This window comes from Ambystoma mexicanum, chromosome 2p, assembly GCF_040938575.1.
Source record: "Ambystoma mexicanum isolate Mex_15411 chromosome 2p, UKY_AmexF1_1, whole genome shotgun sequence".
NCBI classification, from domain to species: Eukaryota; Metazoa; Chordata; class Amphibia; order Caudata; family Ambystomatidae; genus Ambystoma; species Ambystoma mexicanum.
In genome coordinates, this window is record NC_090923.1 from 1,440,179,846 (window position 1) to 1,440,194,912 (window position 15,067).

Sequence of the window (15,067 nt, forward strand, 5' to 3'; positions counted from 1 at the left end):
ACGAGACAGCCATGGGGCACGGGTTACCTGCCCCTGCTTGGTACCCTTGCAGCGCTGGCCACAAGTCAAGCTTTTATTTTCTTTTATTGTTTAACTTGATCAATTTGTGCCACTATCGTAAGCCTGTCAAGTTGGTCTAGTACACTGAATAGTGCTTTAGTTTCTTTAAGTTCATTCAGAATCACGCCTGTTGTAATCGATCTCTAGAAAGAGTCTGTGGTGTTTGACAGTGTTGACTGGAGTACTTGTGGGCTGATTTCAACTGCCCCTCGGGCGATAGGATTTGTGATACTATTGTTAACCAGTCTGTAGGAATCAGTCCCATCTGGATTTAGCAAGGGCAACGTTGTGAGATGGCCATATCTAAAGCCAGGCCTATGGTAGTTATTGCATTCTTTGTGGCAGAAAGTGCACGTTCTGTGTCTATTTGTTTGTTGAGTTTGCCTGCAACTTGTCTCAAATAGCTGGCCATTGTCGCTTAGGAGTTCTCAGTCTTTTGTTGCCCCTTTTCCTTTGTCTCTTTTCCCGTCATTGCTTGTAGACTTAGGGTAGCTTTTCTTTTCCCCATTGCTTTGGTCTATTTAAATGGCACAGGATTGTACCTTTTTGGATCACTAATGTGGTCTCCTAAATTTTATGCTGACTGTCGAAATATAAAACAACTTTCCGTGCTCTAATCATCTCTAGCACGCCCACTTTCGAAAGCTGGTGCAGACTGACTCACCTGCCAATCTGTCAGGAACATTTTTCAATTTTATGAGGTCTGACTCAAATGGCACAGTTTGGCATGAGGCAGAGCTGTGTTCACATCTTGCATCCTTGGCTTGTTGATGCCATTGTCACAACTGCATATTCCATTTGAACACATCATGTGTGACGAGAGGTCCATGAGGGAGGGAGACAATAGTTACATCTCATCTTTGTGCCGAGTTGCAAAACGAATAGCTAGGCCATGCATAACGTAAAATGATTGGTTCCCTGATAGAGGATAGATACATCCCCTTGGGAAACAGATTTGAGCACATCCACCATGCATCAATTATTTAAGCACCCTGTTTCTCTCTATGTGGCACAGTTATAAACACTCACCAATAAGGACAGATGTATATGTGCTTTGGGAAAATAAGTTATGTATTACTCAAGATATGTTGGATAGCTAACCACCTCCTATCCCCACCCACCTTGATCAAACATTATGTTTACATTTGGTCCAAACAAAGCATTTCATTCAGTACCCTCTCCCTAGAACTCAATCTCTGACTTCCATTAAAAGGGATAAAACTACTTGCTCAAGATCATCGGCCTGCATTTTGTTCGTTTATGAGAATCACCCTGGTTACCAACTTGGTGCACTGAGTATTCATGATATTAGGTTTCACCCTTTCTGTATTGTGATTTACAGTAGGTCTATTTTAATACATACACTAAGTGTGTCATTGCAATCCTAAATTATTTCCCCTTTCCAAAAGTACAGCATATTGTAATAGTCAGAGGTGCAGAGAAAGCAGAAAACTCTAGGCAGTTGGCAGAATCTGGCACATAGGTTATTGGCTGAATACATTGCATCTCCCAATATCCAAAGCTCTGTCTGAATTAATGGAGATTCCATTTGGCAGAGTGAGCACAACTCCCCACTAGAAAGCGCGCATATTAACATAACAGTAGTTTAAGTACATACATTATAATTAAAATGTAATCACAGTGTGAAGCTAAAAAAGCCAATGAATATGATGGAAATACTAGCCTATGAACAATTTTTATTGCAAATGTTCTTCCCTGTCAGAACCCTCCACACCACAAAGATGCAACACATGAACAGTCTACTTCTCCTGATTCTTTTCCTCTAATTTAGGACTGGCCACCCCCCGGTGCGGGGCATACGGAGAAGTTCGTTGATTCTATCCCGTATTTGCTTTTTATCCTCTTCACCTAGATAGAACCTGGATGAGATAAATCTCATGATTTCTGCCCGCAGGTTCCTCGGGATGGCACGCTTGTTCCTCGAGCCATCAAAGTTTGTGGTGTGGACCCAGCTCTCATAAACGTGGAAAGGCACATGCTGCTGGAAAAGGAACTTGGCCAGGGTATGTGGCTCCCCCCTGCTGTGGCGTAGGAGAATGGCCTCTCGTTCTGGCGTCATGCAAGCCAATGGTATGTCTGGGAGGCTCTCACCGTGCGTCTCCCGACGTGGAGCACGAAGAGGTGCCGAGATTGGGGCTAGTAACACTGACTGTTCCATCACAGGATCAGGCTCCTCCTTTATGTCCTCAAGTATAGGCTCAGGGATAGACATAACTGGAGGAAGTCTCTGGGTAGAAGCACAAGCAGGGCTGTCATTAAAAGAATTGCTTGCTTGCTGCACTCCCTTGGTTGACCAGGCAGGCCCATGCTGACTGGAGGTTTGGAGGTCAAGGCATGGAATGAAAGGGATCTCTGGCTCAATCAGGCTGCCATTCATTTCCAAGTAGGCCTCTTGGGAGGGCAGAAAGTCAGCAGCTGTTTTCTCAGGCTTCCTCCGGATCTCCTCCATAATCTGGACAATGGAGTGCTCTATCTGCTTGTTGGACTGCCTCAAGTCCTGAAGCTCCCTCATGATCTTCTTCTGCTGTAGGAGCACCAGCCGCAAAGCAGATGTAGTGTGGCCACGCCGCTTTGGACGCTGAAACAAAGGATAACAGCAGTTTCAGACTAGAAGATGTTTAAAGGTGGAGCAACTCCATCAAATCTAGAATTAAAAATATTTTACATCTTTACAAATGATCTAAAGGAATATGTATAAATCCAGACTGTCACTGTTTTACATTGTTCAGCGATTTAAACCCCCGCTTTGTCAAATAGTGCACCGTCTGCAGCTAAACCCGTTCTGGTACCTGTATGAAAGGGTTATAACAGATCTGGTGACCTGTTTGCGAAATCAGTACCTTTTCACTCACGCAATTATAAATGTAAAATCTTCAAATGACAAAAAGGAGAAATGCAGTAACCATCACTGGCAATACATAGGACTTATGCAAAGTTCGAAATTAAAAGAGAGGAACCATTGGGTGGATCAGTTTGAATTTGTAAGCAAATAAACATAAAGGTACGTTGCTATGGAATAGAAATCTTAAATATGGCGTTGTAAATTAAAAAAAACATTGAAAGGTTACAATGACAACTTTTTTGTTGTTTCTGCTGTTTGACGGTACAAACAACTCACGAGGAATAATGAAAAGTTTTTTACTGCCAAACCCAGCATAGGGGGCACAGGGAGTGGTGGAAGGTAAAACAGCGCTATTAACACAAAGAAAAAGACGGTTCTCCAGATAGCATTTTGAAGTGGGAGTACGTCAACATAGACTTCTTATTATGCCATCTCTTTTTCATTAAGACAGCAGGAATACAATTAACATGAACTCAGATATTAGTTTTGGACTACAAGTCCTAAATAGCACACGTTGTTGGGTGACTGCATGCTCTCCCCTTTTATGCTCATGAAGCTAATCAAGGATCTTTTGTTCATACTGCTGTGGAATATATCCAATAGGTATATTTATTTGATCACAAATGTAAGCAGCACACGTTGAGGTGTCTTTACCGCATGTACAGACTACGTATTCCTTATCCATTCGTCATCATGTCCTCACGTAGGCCGTGTGTTGGGAGAGGGTTAAATAAGGATTACTTAGTTAGGGCCTTTAGCATGCTCGTTGCCATGCACAGGCTCTCAAGTGAATCTCCCCAGGACACACTCTGGCGTTTCACTAAGAAACCATGCTGGCAATCCACCATCCAGCCCGGAGCAGTTATAAAGCATAGGATTCTCCTGGACAAAGCTGCAGGCATCCCAGAGCTTCGATACATCAGAAGCCAATACTTAGGTTCCCATCTGATGCATTAATAAGTTTCATAAGTGAACTTGGAGCGAGATGAAGTGAATCGCTCCACCCATCCCCCAGGATGATAATGAGGTGGCGAGGAGGAGGAACATATTTCTCTACCTTTATGGAATACAGATTTCATTTAATTTCTGAATATCTCCGTTTCTAATGTCACGTATAGAGGGGTGACCAACTACAGAAACAGAGTGCTCCATTTATTAGGCATTTTCCTAAGTAATTGAGGAAAGTCTGGTTATCCAGGACTGCCCTAGTCACGTTGAAAATGAATGTTCCTCTTTCCAGGCACGTTATACCTTCTTAAAAGAGGAAAACAGTGATACAGAAGATGAGAGTGGATTATTAACCTCACAGACCAACGCCATTGGTTGTCCAATCTTAAAGGGATTGTGATCCCTTTGACTTTAAGGGAGTGATGCTGGCTAAAAGAGTAGGAACACACCATCACCAGTAGACCCAGGGGATAGGCCCCTTCCATTTACTCTATTGCTCGTGATGCACTCACCAAAGGGAAAGGATGTTTAAGCCATGTGCCCTGATGCCCCCTATTTCCAAAGGTTGGCAACACAAACCTTCTGTTTTATAATATGTTGAGCTATATTGATTCTAGAGTGGAGGTGGTTTCTGTCTCCGAAGCACAGGGAAAGATCAGGTTATGATTAAACCACATGGAAGAATGCAATGGCAGGTTCATCATTAGATCTTTTATTAGAATAAGATGCAAGCCTAATGAGATGGGCAGCCAGGTGTGGACGTTTGTCAGGAAAGCCTATGTATTGAGAACGCACAAACTATTTAGAGATTCCTGCAGGCTCATTCGCTGTCAAAAGAATAGGTCTTACTGCTCCTTTGTCTGTGCAATGGCAATTTGTCAATGCTAGGATAGATTCATCGTTGGCAGACATGGTCAAGACCTTTAAGAAATTTTGTCTGCCTTAAGGTATTAGTGTACAGGCTGAAATCCTCCCAGGGTTTCAAAACATTATAACAAACCAGTCTCTATGGGCCTCATTACGACCCAGGCGGTAAGTTACCGCCTGGGTTGTACCTTTACCACCATGGCGTAAACTACGTTTACGCCATGGTGGTTGGCGGACTTACCGCCCCATTCCGAGGTTGGCGGGGCGGTAAGTCCCCAATCCCCATTTACCCTTCCCATTCCCATTTTTGCCCCATAATGGGAGTGGGGAAGGCGTTAATTACGCCACCGTACATTACGGTGGCGTAATTAACATCAAGGTCCCTTAGCTAAAAGCAGGTGTTAAAACCTCCATGGCGCTAAGGGACCTCGGAATCAGGCGGTAAGGGTCGGCGCTGTTTACGCCGCCGTAAACCCCTTACCGCCTGAGTCGTAATGAGGCCCTATGTCTGGAATTTTCAGGCCATTGGTCTAGTTGAGGATCCTGTAATTGTTTGCTTCCAGACTGAACAACCAAATTCCTAAATTCTTTGGCCGAAAACCAGACAGACTCTTTCCCATAAGTCCTTTTTTCGAGACACACAGACAGAAAGCCTTGCTAGTTCTGGGGACCCTTCCCACCGCTGAATAACTCTGTTGTGGTATCCTTTGGCACTGGAAACATGGCCAGACTCCTCCATCTTCCATCAATCATCGGTTCACAGATTGACATGTTCTCTACACCCACTGGTGCTCTCAGGCTCTTCCGCTTATATTTGTGACAATTTCAGGGCCAGATGACCCTCACTCCCTCCCTGCTCCCCCAAGAAATGTGGGAAGTGGCTTTGGACTTCATACGGGAACCCTGAGATAAAGGTACAAGGAAGGTATCTGCTACTGCTCCAAAAGTCCTGGCTTCACTGTGGTCTACCTAGGGACAGGGATCCCTTTACAGATTCTTTGGTTGAAGTAGTACATTTCTTGAGCAACTTTGCCGTCTACTCATCATTCCATCAATATTTAGAGATGGCCACTTCTACCCAACATATCTTGTTAGACAATCAACCCTTGGGGTGTGAGCCTTTGGTTTGACATCTGTGGAAGGATTAGATCAAAATGTACTCCTAAATCCAGGTATTCTGTTTTGTGGGATATTCATCTGGTGCATTCATTGTTTTTAAATGTGTTAGACAACAACGAATGGTCATTGCAAGTCTTAATTGGCTAATTTAGTCACCCTCCTTTGCCTCATTGAATAGTGTTAGGAAAGATTTCTTAATTGTGGGTAATTTTCCTTCCATGGGGCAACCCCTAAACTTTTTGCTGTTGTTTTCACCATGATCTAGACTTTGCCAGAGAAGTGCAGCCTTCTGCCGTTTTAAGGCCGTTTCTCGCGCTTAGCCCAAAATGGTGGCCTGGCTCCCAAAATGGCCAGACCACGAGGCTCTTTGTCCTGTCCGCTGACCGTCTTGCCCCCTTCACCTCCCCCAGGTCGAGCCGGCCCAGGGCCTTCCTTATTTGGGCATGTACTTTCCCGCGAAACACAGATGCTTTCGCTGGCTTCTACAGGCCTTGTGTGTGCCTCCAGGATGGGGGCTGGGATGTCTGGTCCCAATACACATCCTGGGCGCCAGAGAGTCTAGGGTGGTGTGAATGCCTGGGACCCCCGTGGTCCGTGATAAGGTCCACAGATGGTGTGAGTGTTTTATGAGCGGATCTCCCATTGTGTCCCCTCCATTTTGGCGCGAAGGGAACCGTGGATAAGAGGGGGCTGGAAACGCCACTACCATGTCGATCTACTGAGTTCTCACGAACAAAGGAATACAGGAGCCAAGTCTCCTGCATCCACGAGGCTGAAACGAGGAATCGCTGGTGACCCGCTGAAGGACTGCTCTTCTGCACTGCTGTCGCTTTGTGAAACCCTTTCTACCTCTGATCGAACGAGAAGGCCTGTACTGGTACTTTGACCCCTTGGAATAGTGGGAACAACTATTCTCGGCATCTTCACCATCTCCTGCACGCAAGCCTTCGGAAGTGTCTCTGGGCCATCCAGCAGACTGACCAGCCTACCCAGGAGTCTTGCTCTGTAACCGCCGTCAGGTTGTGTTGTATTATGAGTCCTTGTCACTCTCACACAATTCGTACACTTGGCATTCCCAGGTCTGAAGTGAGTAGTGTACATTTGGCTGAAATACACACAGCCGCTCCGTTGCCCTGCTGTGGTAACAAACTGTGCGGGTTCACTGCGTTTGGGACGCCCTCAACTCAACTTCTGCTGCTGCGGAATCTACACGACAACGAGAAGTCCCCTGCTCGTATCTGAACCTGCCAGCACTGAAACTGACGCGGAGAAGCCTGGGTCTGCCTGCATCGGGGACCGGTGAGTAGCATCGCTAGGAACTGGTCGCCCTCCTGCAGTAGCCCACCGCTTTTCCCTGCTGTGTCTAACAGCACGCCTTTCCGTACTCGCGCTCTGCTTCTGCCCACAGTGGAGGCTGCGCTTGAGTCGCGGAGCTCTATTCATCTTCATTTGTTCACCGAACTAAACTACCCGATTCCCTCGAAGAGACGCCCCCTTTTTGCCCGTTGGCACCAGCGTGTGCAGGTACTTTTGAGCACAAGGCTCCACTCTTCGTAGGGCTTGGACTTCCTTTTAGTTAGGTGCCTCTGAAGGCGGACTGGGTCTAATTATTATTCGCACTGCCCGTTTCTCTCCCCATCTAGGTGGTCTACACATTTCGTGCGTCTAACTCGTTAGACTCGTTTGTATTTGTATATATATTGTATTGGTTGGTATTTGTTGGTTTACTTGAGTTTTATTGTGATTTCTCGCTACGGTCAATGTTACAAAGGCCTTGTAATAAATGTGTATATATTTTTAATATAACACCTGCTTGGAGTAATTTGTAAGTGTCCTTGCTTTCTGCTCATTGCAGGCTTTCAGTCACCCTCACCCCTCTTGAGACCTAGTCTTGACCGCCGCGATCGCTACCCTGATTGGTCTGGCTTGTCCAGAGGTTACCCTGTTCCAAGAAACTAGGCTGGCCTTCTGAACCTCTGCCCCTCCAGGACAGAGTTCAGAAATCTGTCTTAACAAATACCATGGCCATAGATTTGATCCTACTCACAGGGATGGAAAAAAAAAGAAATGTCTTTACCTGCCACTCCAGAGCATGATGGGATTAAGGAACTGCTGGCTACCCCAAAGTGGGAGTGTCATATTTTCCTCTGTACACTGCAAACTGCCCATCTGTCTCTTGGTTTTTCTCTTTATTTAATTAGGGCTTTCAATGTAAGATTATACTACTACACTCAGATGTACTCTGGCGGACAAAGACTAAAAAAGCAAGCGGCAGATACGTTAAACAATGTGTTGAATTTTCATGACTATTATTATTATTAATGTTTTCTCTATTGAACATAAATGCTCCAAGCTCCATGCACATAGGTAGAGATATTCAGCATTTATGAATATCAATGACAATCCCAGGATGAGGAACCAAAGTTTCCAAATATCAATGTCCCTGTCGAACGAGTGCCCAAGTGCGTGCGCACCAGCTACTCCAGTGTTCACCCACAAGGAACAGAACGCTAGGGACCAGGAAGGCTGAAAGCGGCAAGAAAGCCCCTAACAAGGAGACAAGAAAAACAATACGTTTATAGCTATGGCACAATAACTCCTCTCTCCATATAGAGAGTACAAGTACCTGTGAAAAACGGAAGAATCAGGTCGATGAGGAAGTCCAAAGAACGAAACAAGTAATCCATGGACAGAGGGCAGAGACCACAATCAGACAAAAGGGAAAAAGAAAAAGAAAAAACAATGCGACCTCCTGAAGAGCATGAGGGTGCAACTAGGGAATAAAGTCACAGTACCAACTAAGTAGAAAAGTCACAAGTTCCAGGTATCCAAAAGGGCTAGGAAAGAAGGCAGCCCCAGGGCACAGGCAAAAGTCAAAATACAGCAGAGCAAGGTATCCAAGGGTTAGGCAAAAAGAGGTTCCAGGACATAGGCAACAAGGTAAAATAAAACAGGATAGCAATAGGAATAAAGGGAATACCAAATAAACAGTCACATGCTAACAGCAGATGGTTTGTTAAATGACAAGTGCTACCTGGGCTCTGCATTTATAATTCAGTTCTCCAGCATTTCGGACGCAGGACAGCTCGTGGCATGATGATCTCACAGATGCGGCACGTAGTGGTCCTGTCACAGATGGGCTTTCTGGGAGTTGTAGATCCTGCACCCTAGTGCCACATAAACCGCCACTGTATTTACACTGACACGCTCGCCACCCACCGCCAGTCCTCCCATTGTTTCCACTACAGTAATTACTATGAAGTCATTTACTACCAAGTAATTACTTCCAAAATACTTTGAAAAATACATGTAGTTGTGGCTTAAGGGCTAAAAAAGGGGTTGGGGAGTGGGTAGAGATAGTAGTAGTGCAGGGGAAAGAAGGGCATGCGAGGCACCCCCAAATAAAATTAAAACAAATTAAAACAAAACAAAAATTCAAAGTGACATTTTTAAGTAATTCATTTGAAGTAATTACTGTCGTGAAAATGGCATGGAACCCTGCAGCCATGTCCCGATATACTTACACCTAAATTGTATGGAGTCAAATATCTCAAGTTCAATGAGGATGGTACCAAAGCCTTATGGGGGATCATCAATTCAACACTTCCTATCTCAAAGCAGTCAGTTCCATCCATGTACGCCCCAACCATAGCCCATTGGTTAGATGGGTTATGCCCAAGGTTGGGCTCGAAGTTACAGTATTTGGTGTCCAAGTGCCATGATAACCAAGGCCTATTGGTCGGTGGGCTCGTTTGGAGACGATTGGCTGGTTTATGGCTACTTCTTTTTGAGGGATTTTCCTCCGAGGAACTCTCTAGATGCCCACCGATTCTACAAGAGTTCAGCTAGTGAACTCTCTCCTCCCCTTTTATCTCAAACTAAATTGAAACCATGCAAGGTAACCATGATTCTGATCCTTCCAGACTGTTTATCAGGGGCACTAATTATCTGAGCATTGTTGTTGATGCAGATTCAAACCTATGATATGGGTTGCATACAGATCAACATTTTTTTAATACTCCCTTTTTAAAAGGGGCGATTCCAATTGTGAAATCCATAATTGGGATTTGTAGTCCGCGGGGGTTCAATTTTCACATATGTATTTATGTGTCTGCCTTATATAAAGCCAACTAAGAGGGTTGCCGCAGGGCATCATCAGCAAGATGGCACTGAAGTGGAATTGGGTCAGGAGGTGCAGCAGTAAATAGCCTGGTTCATTGACTAGCAAACTCAACGTCTTCAATACAATACAAAAGAAAAACATATGAATAGAACATACTTTACAGAACCAAGTGAATATTACAGGTTTTGAGAGCGTGCACCAAATACAGAGTACACTAAAAGCCCACAATAGTTTTTCTTTAAACTGCAATTGAGCTATAATACAAACAAGTTAATGTATATTAGGCATGTAAAGTGGTTCAGGTATTCGGAATACAACATTAATGGAATTATGACGAGGTCAAATCTGATCTAATCCTCCATAAACGTGCACTTCGAATAACAGAAAGCAAATGGAGAAAAACCAAATCATAAAAGTACAATCTTAATTTGAAAATCCTCTCAAGGATATCGCTTGATGCTCAAGAGAAAGACAATAATGCTTGTACCAGTCCAGTGTCAGCAGAGCTCAATCCCAAACAGCTGAACTCTTACATATGCCATGTTTTTTAAAAGGTCAGTTTTCTCGTTTGCACATTACTCATGCATTTTTCTCAAGTTGTATTTGTCGAATTTATCTTTTATCATATATATATATATATATATATATATATATATATATATATATATATATATATATATATATATATGGGATACATTACTCACCGTAATCGTATTTCTGATGCTTGTATCTGCTTAGATTCACATGCTGTGCATAGGCCGACATCTAGTGGAAGCTGCGGAGTATTACAGTTTGTTTTTCGAAATTCGAAAATGGGCGTCGACACAGGCGTGCCAGTAATACTATCCCTAGTGTGACGTCCACTGTACCCAAGATCCCTCACGCGTCTGGGATCCTCAGATTGTATTTTTTTTTCCTGACATGAGGAAGCATGAGGAGTAGCGCGAGTACAGATAATCCAAGCAGATAGACAGAAAGGTAAGACTACAAGCAATCATGCGCCTTCTCTCGGAGGGGAGGAAGGGTGGGTCGCATGTGAATCTAAGCAGATACAAGCATCAGAAATACGATTACGGTGAGTAATGTATCCCTTCTGAGGCTTGTGGAATCTGCTTAGATCACATGCTGTGCATAGATTAGCGAGCAGTACCCGAAGAAGGAGGTGGGATGTGAGAAGGGTCATGAGCAAACAGGTGTCTTAGAACCGCTTGTCCCACTTGTGTATCTGTCTTGGAATGAGTGTCAATGCAGTAATGCTGAGTAAAAGTGTGAATAGAGCTCCAAGTAGCTGCTTTGCAAATGGTGTCGAGGGGAACATTTGCAATGAAAGCCAGAGTGGCACCAATGCCTCTAGTAGAATGGGCCCTTGGCGTAAAAGGCAGAGTTTTTCCAGAAAGAGAGTAACACAGCTGTATACAGTTGATAATCCACTTCGAGATTGCGCCTTTAGAGACGCGATCCCCCTCTCTGCCTGTAGCTACGGAGACAAACAGTTGATCTGTTTTTCTTAGCGGTCTGGTCTTATTTACATAGTAGAGGACCGCCCTACGCACATCAAGGGTGTGTAGTTTCACCTCAGCCGAGCTTTGCGGGTTCTGGAAGAAAGCCGGAAGCTCGATGGACTGGTTTACATGGAATTTAGATATGAATTTAGGTGAGAACCTAGGGTGTGTGCGTAAAACCAGTTTGTCTTTGTGGATAATAAAGAAAGGATCCTGCACTGACAGAGCCTGAATTTCACTGACCCTTCTTATGGAGGTAATGGCTACTAAGAAGGCCGTTTTATAAGTCAGGTGTTTGAGACTACTTTTATGCATGGGTTCGAAAGGGGGGCCCATGAGCTTAGCTAGCACCACATTGAGGTCCCATCCTGGCGGTGGGTTCGAAATAGGAGGGTGAAGTCTCTTTACTCCTTCCATGAAGGCTTTAACTACTGGTACTTTCCACCACGATACTTTGTTATGGGATGTGGTGTAAGCCGAGAGGGCTGCCAGGTGTACTTTCAGAGAGTTAAAAACCAACCCTGCGTCCAGCAGGTGGAGCATGTATGTTACCACGTTGGAAGGAGTGCAATCAACTGGGTTAATTTGTTTATTCTGGCACCAAATAACAAATCTTTTCCACTTGTCAAAGTAACAGTGCCTTGTGTTTGGTTTCCTGGATTCTTTTAGGATGTCCACACACCTCTGTGGTAAATTGAGATGCCCAAACTCTATGACCTCAGGAGCCATGCTGCCAGGTTCATTGAGTTGGGTTCCTGGTGCACTGTTAGACCTTGTTGCTGGGACAGTAGGTTGTACCAGGCTGGGAGTTTGATGGGCTCGCACAGCGCCATCCTGCGGAGGTGTGGAAACCATGGTTGTCTCGCCCACATGGGAGCAACTAGGATGAGCGTCATCGATTCCTTGTTCATCTTGTACACCACCTTTCTGATGAGAGGAGTTGGTGGAAAAGCGTACGCAAACATCCCTGACCAGTTCATCCACAGGGCGTTCCCTTGGGAGTCTGGCTGGGGGAACCTGGATGCAAATCCTGGGCATTGTTTGTTTTCGCTTGTGGCGAATAGGTCTATAGTGGGGAAACCCCACTGAGAGAAGAGATCTTCTACGATCTCTCTGTGAAGGACCCATTCGTGTTCTTCTGGAAGGGAGTCTCTGCTTAGGGCATCCGCTAGGGAATTGAGCTCCCCTGGAACATGTTGTGCTGATAGGAAGATGTTCCGTCTGAGTGCCCATATCCAGATTTTCTGGGCAAGCTTGGACAGATTTGGCGAACGAGTCCCTCCTTGTTTGTTCAGATAGAACATGGCTGTCGTGCTGTCCGTCCGGATCTGCACCGACAAGTTTAGTAGATGGGGCTCGAACGCCCGAAGCGCTCGGAATACTGCCAGAAGCTCTAGCAGGTTGATGTGGTTCTTGGCTACTGAGTGAGACCAGAGACCCTGAGCTGTGTGGTGGAGATGGTGAGCTCCCCACCCAGTCAGGCAAGCATCTGTAGTTACCACTGCTTGTACTTCGGGATCGTAAAAGGGTTTTCCCCTTGCGAGATTCTCTTTTGTCCACCAGTGTAAGCTCTGTACGAGTGTTGGCGAAACGACCACTAGATCGTCCCACTGACCACTTGCCTGAGACCACTGTTTCGCCAACCATTCCTGCATGGGACGCATGCGCAGACGCGCGTGGGGGACCAGGTAAATGCATGACGCCATCATGCCCAGTAACCGCATTGCTTTGCGTACCGTTATTTGTTGACCTGACTGATAATGTGGAATTTGCAGTAGTATATTCCGAATTCTCTCTTCCGAGGGGAAGGTCAACCCTTTCTGAGTATCTAGGATTGCTCCTAGGAACTGTTTTGAGGTGCTTGGCACCAGACTTGACTTCTTCTCGTTGATAGAGAAGCCTAACTCGTGGAGGAGGTCGATAGTCCTCTGAATGTTTGACATACAAATTCTTGGGGTTTCCCCCGTTATGAGCCAGTCGTCCAGATAAGGGTACACTGGGATTGCCTCCCTGCGTAGGTGTGCAGCTGCCACCGCCAGTACCTTGGTGAATACCCTTGGTGCTGAAGCTATCCCGAAGGGCAGTACCTTGAATTGGTAGTGGCGACTGTCCACTTTGAAGCGCAAGTATTTTTTGTGCGCCGGGAGCATGGAAATATGAAAATAAGCATCTTTCATATCCAAGGTTGCCATGTAGTCCCCTCTTTTTAGGAGGGGGATTACCTCTTGTAGCGTGGTCATACGGAATTTTTGGGGCTTGACATACTTGTTGGCAGGCCGTAGGTCCAATACTGGGCGCATTGTCAAATCTTTCTTTGGCACAAGGAAGTAAGTTGAATAGATACCCTTGTTTACCTGGTGTCCTGGGACGAGTTCTATCGCGTCCTTTTCTAGCAGAATGGCGATCTCCTCGAGAAGGATCTTCTGATGTTCTAAGGAGTGTATTCTTTGTCGTGGAGGGTGGTTCCGGGGACGCTGCAGTAATTCTATACAATATCCTGTGGACACTGTTGACAGCACCCATCTGTCTGAGGTGATCCCTTCCCAAGCCTGGGTGAAGTTGGAAATGCGTCCCCCTACTGGGGTTGCGTGAGAAGGGACCCTGAACTGAGCGTCACTGCTTTGGCGGAGGCGTGCCACCTCCCTTGTTGGGGCTGCCTCTGCCTCTTCCACGACCTCTCTTGTTACCTTTGCTGTAACTTTGGGTAGACTGCTGGTTGTTGTTCCATTGTGTACCCTGTCCTTGGGCATAGTTGCCTCTTTGTGAATTTTGGCCGCGTGGGCGACGAAAATTACTGTTCCCCCTCTGGTTCGGGGGTTTGTTGGTAAGCTGGCCAAGGGATTTGAGAATCTCGTACTCGTCCTTGGCATTTTTAAGTGCGTCTTCGACCGCTTTCCCAAACAATAGATCTGGTTCCACCGGCTTGTCTATTAATGAAGCCTGTGTTTCTGTTTTGAACCCCGACTGCCGTAACCACGCATGTCTCTTGATAACAGTTCCTTCTGCTATCAATCTTCCTGCGTTGTCTGCAGCGTCGAAAGTTGCTTTTAATATGCAACCAGACACGGCTCTCCCTTCTGCCGAGATCCGAGCCAACTGGCCCTTTAACGGTTCAGGAGCAGAGGCTATGAGCGCCGCGACCTCTTCCCATTGATGGCAGTTGTAACTTGCCAACAGGGTGGTGGAGTTTGCAATCCTTGCTTGGTAGGCGGACGTTGAGGCTACCTTCCTGCCAAACCCGTACAGTCTTTTGCTCTCCTTGTCGGGAGGAGCTTCCGACAACGATAAGGGTGTCCCAGCCCTCTTCCGAGTGTTGGTAACCACTAGGGAGTCTGGTTTAAGATGACCTCTTATATAAAGAGGGTCAGACTGGGCTGCCCGAAAAAGTTTTTCGACTCTGGGGTTGACGGCTCTGGTGAGGTTAGGATTCACCAGGGATGGATCTATTCTACGTTGGATGGATTTAAGGATAGGGATGGTCTGAGCGACCGGCCTCCTCTCTCCCACCAACTCTTCTGCGAAGTCCCTTTCCTCCTGTACACCGTGGGTGTCGATGTGAAAATGTTCTGCTGCGCGCGCAAGAAC

The 15,067-nt window shown here is 45.7% G+C and overlaps 1 protein-coding gene across 2 annotated transcripts in view; it reads right to left on the reverse strand.

The window, feature by feature from the left end:
- Positions 1-1,728: 1,728 nt before the first annotated feature.
- Positions 1,729-15,067, reverse strand: part of LOC138567597 (uncharacterized) — a 153,180-nt gene continuing 139,841 nt past the window's right edge. For both annotated transcript variants that reach the window (XM_069645980.1, XM_069645981.1), the window contains exon 5: positions 1,729-2,659. In XM_069645980.1, the coding sequence (XP_069502081.1) occupies positions 1,844-2,659 (816 nt within the window). In that variant the 3' untranslated portion in view covers positions 1,729-1,843. The remainder of the gene's footprint in view (positions 2,660-15,067) is intronic.